Source organism: Panthera tigris, chromosome B3 (genome assembly GCF_018350195.1).
Source record: "Panthera tigris isolate Pti1 chromosome B3, P.tigris_Pti1_mat1.1, whole genome shotgun sequence".
Lineage (NCBI taxonomy): Eukaryota > Metazoa > Chordata > Mammalia > Carnivora > Felidae > Panthera > Panthera tigris.
Window position 1 is genome coordinate 53,381,415 of NC_056665.1, and position 12,137 is coordinate 53,393,551.

The window sequence follows — 12,137 nt, forward strand, 5'->3', positions numbered from 1 at the left end:
TTTACTGAAGGCTTTCTTTTTTTTTTTTTTTTTAACGTTTATTTATTTTTGAGACAGAGAGAGACAGAGCATGAACGGGGGAGGGTCAGAGAGAGAGAGGGAGACATAGAATCCGAAACAGGCTGCAGGTTCTGAGCTGTCAGCACAGAGCCCGACGCAGGGCTTGAACTCACAAACCGAGGGATCATGACCTGAGCCGAAGTTGGATGCTTAACCAACTGAGCCACCCAGGCGCCCCTACTGAAGGGTTTCTTAAGAATGGTTCTCTATGAAGACAATGGGTTGAGAGCTTGGAAGATTGTGAGCTTTGCTGCCCCTCAGTTTATAAATCCTTCTGTGATGAACACTTTATATTTGCCCTGGGTGGTCTTAGTGGGGTGTATATGTATGTCTGCACCCTCTTTGAACTGTAGTTGGTGACCACAAAAAGAAAGACTCCAGTCTATCCCAATGCTATCCATTTTTAGAAGCAGCAAAGTCCAACTGCCTCCCTTCCCAGGGTGAGAAATATTCCCTTGGGATCTAGGAGTGATGTGATCCCTGGGAATGGGGATGGGCACCAAAAGGAGGCAGAGTTGCCATAATGGACTATATGGAGGTAAATCTTCTGTGTATGTGTATAAGATAGATCATATATATATATCTTATATATGATCTAGCTTAGATAGATCTATCTTAGATCATATATATATCTTATATATATCTATCTTAGATAGATCTATATATGATCTATCTTATATATATGATCTATCTTATATATATGTAAGATATATATTACATACACACACGAGATAATATATAAGGTATATAAGGTATATATTACACACACACACATCTTCTGTGTATGTGTATAAGATAGATCATACATATATATAATATATGTGTGTATGTATATTATATATATGTATGATCTATCTTATACATATATATGATGTATCTTATATATATTACACACACACACACAAAAGAGAAACTGAGTGATGGGGGAATAGAGCTTATATGTTCAGTTCATTCTCTGAAATCTAATGTTTTTAAAGTTTTTAAGCAGCTGAGTAACAGTATCTCATGGCAACATGCTAGAATCCTGAGGGTGAATGGAAATGATTATGATGTATGGAAAATGTAAGTTGGAATGTACCTGAAGTACAGATAAAAATCAGTTTGCATCTACTGAAAAGGGAGGGAAACATACAAATTATTTATTACAAACAAAAAGAGCTAAAGTAACAGGCTCAGAGAAATGAAGTTAAAAGGATTAGATGTAGTCCCTGAATGGAAGTGAAAGTCCAACGTAGATGCACTAAAATGGCTTCAGAGCGGCCCTGCCCTGCAGATGACTTCAGTATCTACTATGTCCTGTGAGCCACTACCTCCAATAGCTTTCTCGCTAAGTTCATTTGGGGGGGGGGGCATGTCAAAGGAGTTGGGGATACATGCCACCTTTGGAAGGGTTCCCCAGGTTTGACCCAGTGGAGGGCCCACAAAAGGAAGGGAAGATGTTGTTTAATATCTAGGCAATAGATATTCCTAAAGAGGGGCCGTCCAGGGCCTCTGATGACCCCAGTCAATAAACATGAAATGAACATCATGTAATAGTGAACACTTTTCTAACTGGAAGAATTGTAAATGGAGGTACTGAGGTGAGGTAACTGTCTCATGAAGACCCAATTTTAGATACTGTACACGGGAAGAAAAATCATAAAGGACAAAGATGCTGGGCTGCCGTGAGCAATAGTCAAATTACAAAAGGAAGCTTGTGTGGAGAGAGGAGGACTCCCTGGGAACCTGTTCTCTCCTCTGTGCTGGGCTGTCTGTGCACATGAATTCTCGAATTCTATACACTTACTGTTAGGAACAGCCTACATCAGTCACTTACTCAAAAATATTTTTAGGTTGCCATTTATTAACTATGCAATCTGTGCCATGTGCCTCACATCATTTAATCTAATCCTCCCAACAACCCTACATGGTAGCATTGATCCTATTTTATAGAGGAAACACAGATATAAGTGTCCCACATCGTGTAACTAGAAACTGGCAGAGTCAGGACTTAAACTAAGATCTGTTCTTTACAAAGCCTATGCTCTTTCTCTCTCTGTGTATATGTGTGTTTATATGAATACATACACACACGTACATATTATTAACACATATATGTGCTCTTAATGTTGATATCCTTAGTATGTGTATATGCTCTCAATATGTACATATGCCATATATATGTATGTTTACACATACACTCTCTTAATATATGATATATAAATCCAAATAACTCAGGTAGGTAGGTAGGTAGGTAGGTAGATAGGTATTCCTTCTCTCCACATACCACTGCACATACTTATATCATAGGCAAATGACTAAACCACTTAAATGTGATATCTCCTCTGTAAAACAGGATTTAAAAACAGGGCACACCTGGGGGCGCCTGGGTGGCTCGGTTGAGCGTCTGACCTCGGCTCAGGTCATGATCTCATGGCTGGTGAGTTTGAGCCCCGCATCGGGCTCTATGCTGACAGCTCAGAGCCTGGAGCCTGCTTCAGATTCTGTGTCTCCCTCTTGCTCTGCCCCTCCCCTGCTCGTGCCCTGTCTCTCTCTCAAAAATAAATAAACATTAAAAAAAAATTTTTTTAAATAAGTATATCTACCCCATAGAACTGTTGAAAGGATTAAATGGGAAAATGCATATTAACAACTGGTGAGGCTCAATACATGATGGCTATTGTTTTTATTAACTACTATCTATTGCCATTATTGTTACTACAAATCATTAAATTATTTGGCCCAGAGAGGAAAAAAAAAAAAAAAAAAGAAATACTTTGGTATTCAGAGTGAAAGTGCATTTTTAGCCAAGCAATTCTAGGTCTCTGAAAGGCTGTTATTTCTGTCCTCTTGATCTGGTTTCAGGAAGAATCTTCTACCTCCCTTTATTTGGCTGCAGGCACTGTTCAGAGTTCCAGAATAAGTAATGCAATTTTAGACCTTGAGTTTGAGTACTTCTGTTCTGGGTAGGGAATGTATTTGACAGAAGTCTCATTGAGGACTCTTCTTTGTATCATGAGCTTGAGAGTGATTTGTTGTCTGTTGTCACTTTCACATATTTTGTACCCTCAAAATGCTCTCCTTTCTCTCTGCATGGCCCCAACACAGCGCAGAGTGCACAGATCACTATGACAGCTCTCCAGTCAAGGAGGTGGAGGAGAACCAGCCCCATTCCCAGGGAGTGACAGGCCTGCGCAACTTGGGCAACACGTGTTACATGAACGCCATTCTCCAGTGTCTCTGCAGCATTTCACCGCTGGTGGAATACTTTCTCTCGGGAAAGTACATTACTGCTCTTCAAAAGTAAGCCTTTTGCCTTCCCTGCCGTCCAGCCCCCGCCCCCTGCTCCCCCAAGGGGAGGTGAGGGAGGGAGCCCTCTGAAGTCCCTAATGAGGGCTAAACAAGTCAGTAGAGGCCGCAGAGCCCCACAGACCTGAAGTTCAACCAAGAACAGAGCTTTGTTTTCAGTCTGATGCCAGGTATGCTTGAGTTTTTAGGTGCTTTCCTTTCATTAAATCAGCCAGAAATATTCTCCTTCCTTCTTCCAAGGGATTGCAGTGAGGTTGCCACTGCGTTTGCCTACGTGATGACAGATATGTGGCTTGGAGACTCAGAATGCGTCTCACCAGAAATATTTCGGTCAGCTTTTGGCAACCTCTACCCAGCATTCATGAAAAAAACGCAACAGGATGCCCAGGAATTCTTGATTTATGTCCTGAATGAGCTTCATGAATCTCTGAAAAAGGTAAGTGACATCAATGGACTTGAAATAAGGTAGACCTCAGCTCTATCGTCAACTTTCATTTTTCATACTTTCATTTCTTCTGTCAATATTGCCCACTCTGTGTTGAGCACAGGTGCTGGGGGATGTGTTGGGGGACGTTCAAGTTAGTGTTTGAATTGGTCTGTATTTACCAAACTTAGTGAATCATCAGAATCACCTGGGAAGAGTTTTACGTCACAGATTCTAAGACCCTCACTACAGCGTTATTGAATTAAAACTTCTCGGGCTGTCCTTTAGTAAAGCTCACTTGGTGTTTCCAGTGATCAGCAGGTGCAGGAAACGCTAATCGGTTCCCTTTGCAAATAACATCTGCACAGACTAGTTTTCTAAAGTGAAAATTGCATTTTTATACAAATATAGTCCTCATGAGGTATAACATATAGAGCTTTACAACTTAAAGTACGTGTTCTTGGTAACTACAAACCCAAGAAAATATTAAGCTCGGAATTAAAAGATCTAAATACTGCTGTTTCATCTTCATGCCAAGCATTCCAAACCAGAGTTATTTACTGGATCAGGACATACATTTAATAAAACATGAGATCGCCAGTAACGAAGGGTTTTGCCCTTATCTGTGAGACCCACTGCCTTCAGCCTTGATCTGAGACGCATACTCCACAAAGATAGGTCCTTGGTTTTATGCAGTGTCCTTGTGCCGGCGTTAGCTTACTTCAAAGTTAATATCCTTAATATTAAAGAAATACTTAATATCAGAGATCACAAACTATAGCCATTAATCACTCTCATCTGCAATCCTCAGTTCCTTTTTTTCATTTTTTCTAATAAGATATACCTGGCGGCACTTTTTTTTTTTTTTTTTTTTTTTTTTTGACAGAGGGGAGGGTGGTGGTCAGTAAAATCACTTAGGTCCTCATCTGCAGCCAATCTGAAATAAATAGCATTCTCGTTCCCGAGCCCAAAGTTGGAATTAGGGACATTAAATTACCATCAGGTAGAAGACCTTGGCAGCAGGGCGTAATAAAAGCAGCAAGGCAAAGGAGCGCAGCGCGCGCAGCTCTGAAGTAAAGCTGGCGGTGGAGTCAATGCATCTTCCAAAGGTATATTCTACTGAGGCCCTAAAACTGCTAACAAGTCAGGCTGTGCTCCCAGAAATGCTACTTTTCAGTATGAACTAGATTCAAATTGGGCTGTAAGGTTAGTTAAATCAGGCTGCCATAATCTGAAGGGGCTGGAGAAGAGGTCAATTTCTTTATTTTACCTTTATGTCCGTTTGCATGACTGAAAGCTAGTTCGCAAGCTTCCTTACCCTCTTCCCAAGAAGTACTGTCCCCCAGACCCTGTCTCACACTTTTGTAGGCTGTCAGCTTCTGGGGCACGGCCATGTGTCTTACCAGGGGTAGGGAGTCATCATTGCTAGGTGTCATTTATGAGGAAAATAACTGAATGATCAGAAATCACACCTAATAGATACTCTTAAGAAGAGCTTACTCTACGGTTGAGCGTCCGACTTCAGCTCAGGTCACTATCTCGCGGTCCGTGAGTTCAAGCCCCGCGTCGGGCTCTGGGCTGATGGCTCAGAGCCTGGAGCCTGCTTCCGATTCTGTGTCTCCCTCTCTCTCTGCCCCTCCCCCGTTCATGCTCTGTCTCTCTCTGTCTCAAAAATGAATAAATGTTAAAAAAAAAAAATTTTAAAAAAAGAAGAGCTTACTCTATTGTTGGAATCCAAAACTAAGTGGTTTTTGGTAGCAATGTATCATTGTGATAGAAAAAAATCAAGTCATTGTATTAAAAACTTTTTTTTTTTTTCAAATAACCAGTAGTTGATTCAGGGCTAATTTGTTCCTTGACTCAGTGCCATCGAAAATCATATGAAAAAGGATCTATTCCAAGGTGCTGCAGGAAGACAATTGCCAATGAGGTCTCCATCATCACTCAGCTGTTTGAAGGGCAGCTCAACTATAGCATCATGTGTTTGAAGTGTGAGAACTGCACCTACAAGAATGAAGTCTTCACCATTCTTTGCCTCCCCATTCCATCCGATTATGAGTGCTCTCTTCAGGTAGGTGTGGTTCCTCCTGGATCCCACTTCTCAGGGCTGTTGCCTACATTTTCTATTATGATGGGGGCTGCTTTGTAACTTAAAACAAATTGGAAGCCCATGATGACAACATTTGATAGGAAAGTGACATACAGCCAAAAGTTAGCATGAATTCAGTTGTATTTCCCAATGTATTCAATAAAACAGCCTCGTTGTGAAATTGGAATGACAGGTAGAGCTTATTCAGTCTGCTGAGATGGCTTGGTGCATATGGGGAATTCATACATTCTTGCAAAAATTTTGTGACCCTTCCTCACCCTTGAGGTCTGTAGACCCAGGTTGGTAACTAGATATAGAAGATTCTGACTTGGTTTTGAGTTCTTGTGTTTGGACGGAAGCTGTGTGGCATATGTTGGAAAGATAGAATGGAATATAGTGCCTTAGTTTACCTTTTGAATTTTCTTCACCATAATACCAAAAATTAATCTGTAAACGGTAGGGGGAAGGATAGTGATAGAAAGCAGGGGACAGCTAGAAGGCAGGGACGAATACATTCCCTTGCAGAAAAATACACATTTATATTTTTTCTACCTAAATTATGAAAGCACATTTGTTGCTAAAAGTTTTCACATACCAAATTGGAGAACAGAATCCTACCACTTATTTAGAACTGGGCTTTGTTCTCAGATCAAACTGCTGAAGATTACTGGAAACAGATTTTGAAGACTCTAAATGAGGTGCTGGCAAGTCTGCTGAAAAGAGAATCTGCTCATCTTTCTCTTTAGGTTAATGGTTTGCAGAGCAGGGGTGCCGGTTCCATTGAGGATGGCCCCGGTGGGCATGGGATCTAATTCGGGGTGTTCTGTGGTCTTTATTATCCAAAACAGTGGGCAGTGTAATTTTTCAGTCTCCAGATCACTTTTGTGATGAGATGAATCACATGAAACAGCTGCCTGACTTGCTTAGTGGAATTTGCACAGTCAGTATTATTCTGTTATAAACCAGAAAGGTTAAAATGCAGATCCAGAGATTAGAAGTGAGATGGGCACTTGGATCCATTTCAGTAACTAAGCAAGAAAGAAGCATCTCCTTTGTCGGGTAGATTTTGCACCTATCCAGGCAGCAGCTTGAGACACTGGTACCTCCTGGATATGTTGACTTTGAGGAAAGTGCTGAGGATTACATTTCTACAACTCTTGGAAAGTCCTTCTGAAAACAGACAGCCTGGCTGCAGTCCATCCAGTTTGGTTACCCAGTGCTTTTTTTTCCTCAACAGGACTGTCTCCAGTGTTTTTTTCAACAAGATACACTGACCTGGCATAACCAAATCCACTGTTCCTTCTGTGAAACCAAGCAAGAAACAGCAGTGAGGGCCAGTATTTCCAAAGCACCAAAAGTAATTATCTTTCACTTAAAAAGGTATGGATTTTGACATTTTGTGAACAGATTTTTTTTTCTCTGAAAGGCTTTATGGAGACAGAATTGACAACCATGCAATATAACCATTTAAAGTGTGTGATTCAGTGCTATTCAGTATATTACATTACAAACTTTTAAAAATTTGTGATAAAATATATGTAACATAAAATCTGCCATTTGAACCTTTTTTATTGAACTCTAAGCTGCAGTGTTAGATTAGTTTCAGGTGTACCATATAAGGATTCAGCAATTCTATATGTTGGTCAGTGCTCATCACGTTAAGTATTTCTGATCCCCTTAACCCATTGCACCCATCCCTCCACCAACTTCCTTTCTGGTAACAGCTGGTTCTCTGTATTTGAGTCTGTTGTGGGTTTTTTTGTCTCTTTTTCTTTGTTGGTTTTGTTCCTTAAATTCTACACGGAGGGAAATCATAGAGTATTTGTCTTTCTCTGACTTATTTCATTTAGCATCATCCCCTCTAGATCCATCCGTGTTGTTGCAGATGGCAAGATTTTGTTCCTTTTTATGGTTGAGTAATAATCCTTGTAGATATATACAACTTCTTTATCCATTCATCTATTGATGCACACTTGGATTGCTTCCATATCTTAGCTATTATAAATAATGCTGCAATAAATATAGGGGTGTGTGTATCTTTTTCAAATTAATGTTTTTGTATTCCTTGGGTAAATAGCCAATAGTGAAATTATTGGACCATATGGTAATTCTATTTTTAATTTTTTGAATTTTTGAATTTTAAGGTTTCTTAAATTTTTTTAAATTTAAAATTTTAAATTAAATTTTAATTTTAATTTTGAGAATTAAAAATTCTATTTTTAATTTTTTTCCACAGTGTTTATGCCAGTTTGCCTTCTGACCAACACTGTACGAGGGTTCCTTCTTCTCCACATCCTTGCCAACACTGTTTCTTATCTTTTTGATTTTAGTTATTCTGACAGGTGTGAGGTGGTATCTCCTTGTGGTTTTGATATATATCTTCTTTGGAGAGATGTAGGTCCTCTCCCCATTTTTAATTGGATTATTGGTTTTTCTTTGTTTCGTCTTTAAGTAAATTCTACCCCCAGTGTGGGGCTTGAGCTCACGACTCTGAGATCAAGAGTCGCATGTTCCACTGACTGAGCCAGCCAGGCTGTTTTTTCTTATTTGTTTTTTGGTGTTGATTTATCCATTCTTTATATATTTTGGATACTAAGCCCTTATTGGACATATTACCTATACAAATATCTTCTCCCATTCAGTAGATTGGCTTTTTGTTTTGTTTTCAAAGCCAGATATTATGGTGACTCTTTCCAGTGCAGGTCCCTGTGTCCAGGGTGCCTGCTGTGGGGTCTGCTCCTCTGCCTACATGCATGTGGTATCTCTCCCCTGTGTGGTTAGTTTTCTGGAAAGTTTGGTTCCCCACTGGGACTCTGCCCCTCTTACCCTTTTCCATGTGGCCTCCTCTCTATGATTAACTGTGGAAAGTCTATAATGCCAGGCTTCGGGTCATTTTCTGACTAAGTTGCTCCAATGGGACCAGGGAACGAAGTGAGCTTCAGATCCTCCTAATCTATTTTCATAGCAATCTTGGCATTTTAATGTTTGTAGTGGTCGCCTTATAGTTTTGTAGTTAGAAGTCTAACGTGGGTCTTAGAAGGCTAAAATCAAACTGTCTGTAAGGCTGCATTCCTTTCTGAGAGGTTCCAGAGAAGAATCTAGTGCCTTCTCCCTCCAGCTGATCCAAGTGAGGCTCAAGCTAAACTTTTTTTTTTTAAAGCAAGAATTCAGCCCAGGTGACTTTGTATACTTGTTACCACATTACATCAGGAGGCACATCATCAAAGTTTGTCCCACTATTGGTGATGTTATGTTTGATCCTTAGATACAGTAGTGACTATAATATCCCACCATTTAAAGGTATAGTTTCACCCTGTAATTAGCATAACTCTGGACTCCTGGATATTATCAAACTCCATGTGCTTAATATCATTACTATCATCATTCTTCTTGATGTTTAAATTTTTCAAAATTGACCAGTGGGTAAACCCAGCAGAGGAAGAGAAATAATAAAGATCAGAGCAGAAATAAACAATATAGAATCCTAAAAAACTGTAGAGCAGATCAATGAAACCAAGAGTTGGTTTTTTGAAAAAATAAACAAAATTGATAAACCTCTAGCCAGGCTTCTCAAAAAGAAAAGGGAGATGACCCAAATAAATAACATCACAAGTGAAAATGGAATTATTACAACCAATCCCTCAGAAATACAAGCAATTTTCAGGGAATACTATGAAAAACTATATGCCAACAAACTGGACAACCTGGAAGAAATGGACAAATTCCTAAACACCCACACACTTCCAACACTCAGTCAGGAGGAAATAGAAAGCTTGAACAAACCCATAACCAGAGAAGAAATTGAATCAGTCATCAAAAATCTCCCACCAAATAAGAGTCCAGGACCAGATGGCTTCCCAGGGGAGTTCTACCAGACGTTTAAAGCAGAGATAATACCTATCCTTCTCAAGCTATTCCAAAAAATAGAAAGGGAAGGAAAACTTCCAGACTCATTCTATGAAGCAGTATTACTTTGATTCCTAAACCAGACAGAGACCCAGTAAAAACAGAGAACTACAGGCCAATATCCCTGATGAATATGGATGCAAAAATTCTCAATAAGATACTAGCAAATCGAATTCAACAGCATATAAAAAGAATTATTCACCATGATCAAGTGGGATTCATTCCTGGGCTGCAGGGCTGGTTCAACATTCGCAAATCAATCAACGTGATACATCACATTAACACCAAAAAAAGAAAAGAACCATATGATCCTGTCAATCGATGCAGAAAAAGCATTTGACAAAATTCAGCATGCTTTCTTAATAAAAACCCTCAAGAAAGTCGGGATAGAAGGAACATACTTAGACATCATAAAAGCCATTTATGAAAAGCCCACAGCTAATATCATCCTCAGTGGGGAAAAACTGAGAGCTTTCCCCCTGAGATCAGGAACACGACAGGGATGTCCACTCTCACCGCTGTTGTTTAACATAGTGTTGGAAGTGCTAGCATCAGCAATGAGACAACAAAAGGAAATCAAAGGCATCAAAATTGGCAAAGATGAAGTCAAGCTTTCACTTTTTGCAGATGACGTGATATTATACATGGAAAACCTGGGAGACTCCACCAAAGTCTGCTAGAACTGATGCATGAATTCAGCCAAGTCGCAGGATACAAAATCAATGTACAGAAATCAGTTGCATTCTTATACACTAATAATGAAGCAACAGAAAGACAAATAAAGAAACTGATCCCATTCACAATTGCACCAAGAAGCATAAAATAACCTAGGAATAAACCTAACCAAAGATGTAAAAGATCTGTATGCTGAAAACTATAGAAAGCTTATGAAGGAAATTGAAGAAGATATAAAGAAATGGAAAAACATTCCGTGCTCATGGGTTGGAAGAATAAATATTGGCAAAATGTCAATACTACCCAAAGCTATCTACACATTCAATGCAATCCCAATCAAAATCGCACCAGCATTCTTCTCGAAGCCAGAACAAGCAATCCTAAAATTCATATGGAACCACAAAAGGCCCCGAATAGCCAAAGTAATTTTGAAGAAGAAGACCAAAGCAGGAGGCATCACAATCCCAGACTTTAGCCTCTACTACAAAGCTGTCATCATCAAGACAGCATGGTATTGGCACAAAAACAGGCACATAGACCAATGGAATAGAATGGAAACCCCAGAACTAGACGCACAAAAGGATGGCCAACTAATCTTTGACAAAGCAGGAAAGAACATTCAATGGAAAAAAGACCGTCTCTTTAACAAATGGTGCTGGGAGAACTGGACAGCAACATGCAGAAGGTTGAAACTAGACCACTTTCTCACACCATTCACAAAAATAAACTCAAAATGGATAAAGGACGTGAATGTGAGACAGGAAACCATCAAAACCCTAGAGGAGAAAACAGGAAAAGACCTCTCTGACCTCAGCCGCAGCAATTTCTTACTTGACACATCCCCAAAGGCAAGGGAATTAAAAGCAAAAAGGAACTCTTGGGACCTCATGAAGATAAAAAGCTTCTGCACAGCAAAGGAAACAATCAACAGAACTAAAAGGCAACCAACGGAATGGGAAAAGGTATTTGCAAATGACATATCGGACAAAGGGCTAGTATCCAAAATCTGTAAAGAGCTCACCAAACTCCACACCCGAAAAACAAATAATCCAGTGAAGAAATGGGCAGAAAACATGAAGAGACACTTCTCTAAAGAAGACATCTGGATGGCCAACAGGCACATGAAAAGATGCTCAATGTCGCTCCTCATCAGAGAAATACAAATCAGAACCACCCTCAGATATCACCTCACGCCAGTCAGAGGGGCCAAAATGAACAAATCAGGAGACTATAGATGCTGGAGAGGATGTGGAGAAGTAGGAACCCTCTTGCACTGTTGGTGGGAATGCAAACTGGCGCAGCCACTCTGGAAAACAGTGTGGAGGTTCCTCAAAAAATTAAAAATAGACCTACCCTATGAGCCAGCAGTAGCACTGCTAGGAATTTACCCAAGGGATACAGGAGTACTGATGCATGGGGGCACTTGTACCCCAATGTTTATAGCAGCACTCTCAACAATAGCCAAATTATGGAAAGAGCCTAAATGTCCATCAACTGATGAATGGATAAAGAAATTGTGGTTTATATACACAATGGAGTACTACGTGGCAACGAGAAAGAATGAAATATGGCCCTTTGTAGCAACGTGTATGGAACTGGAGAGTGTTATGCTAAGTGAAATAAGCCATACAGAGAAAGACAGATACCACATGTTTTCACTCTTATGTGGATCCTGAGAAACTTAACAGGAACCCA

The 12,137-nt window shown here is 39.9% G+C and overlaps 1 protein-coding gene across 3 annotated transcripts in view; it reads left to right on the forward strand.

Annotated features, from left to right (window-relative positions):
- The first annotated feature begins 1,143 nt into the window (after window positions 1-1,143).
- Window positions 1,144-12,137, forward strand: part of USP50 (ubiquitin specific peptidase 50) — a 41,749-nt gene continuing 30,755 nt past the window's right edge. For 2 of the 3 annotated variants that reach the window (XR_006218632.1, XM_007081843.3), the window contains exons 1-5: window positions 1,144-1,358; window positions 3,148-3,342; window positions 3,589-3,784; window positions 5,637-5,843; window positions 7,099-7,241. Coding sequence is in view for 2 of the 3 variants with exons in the window: in XM_007081843.3 (XP_007081905.1) it covers window positions 1,273-1,358; window positions 3,148-3,342; window positions 3,589-3,784; window positions 5,637-5,843; window positions 7,099-7,241 (827 nt within the window). In the remaining variant the exon portion in view is untranslated. The remainder of the gene's footprint in view (window positions 1,359-3,147; window positions 3,343-3,588; window positions 3,785-5,636; window positions 5,844-7,098; window positions 7,242-12,137) is intronic. The other variant, XM_042988880.1, reaches the window with a different exon arrangement.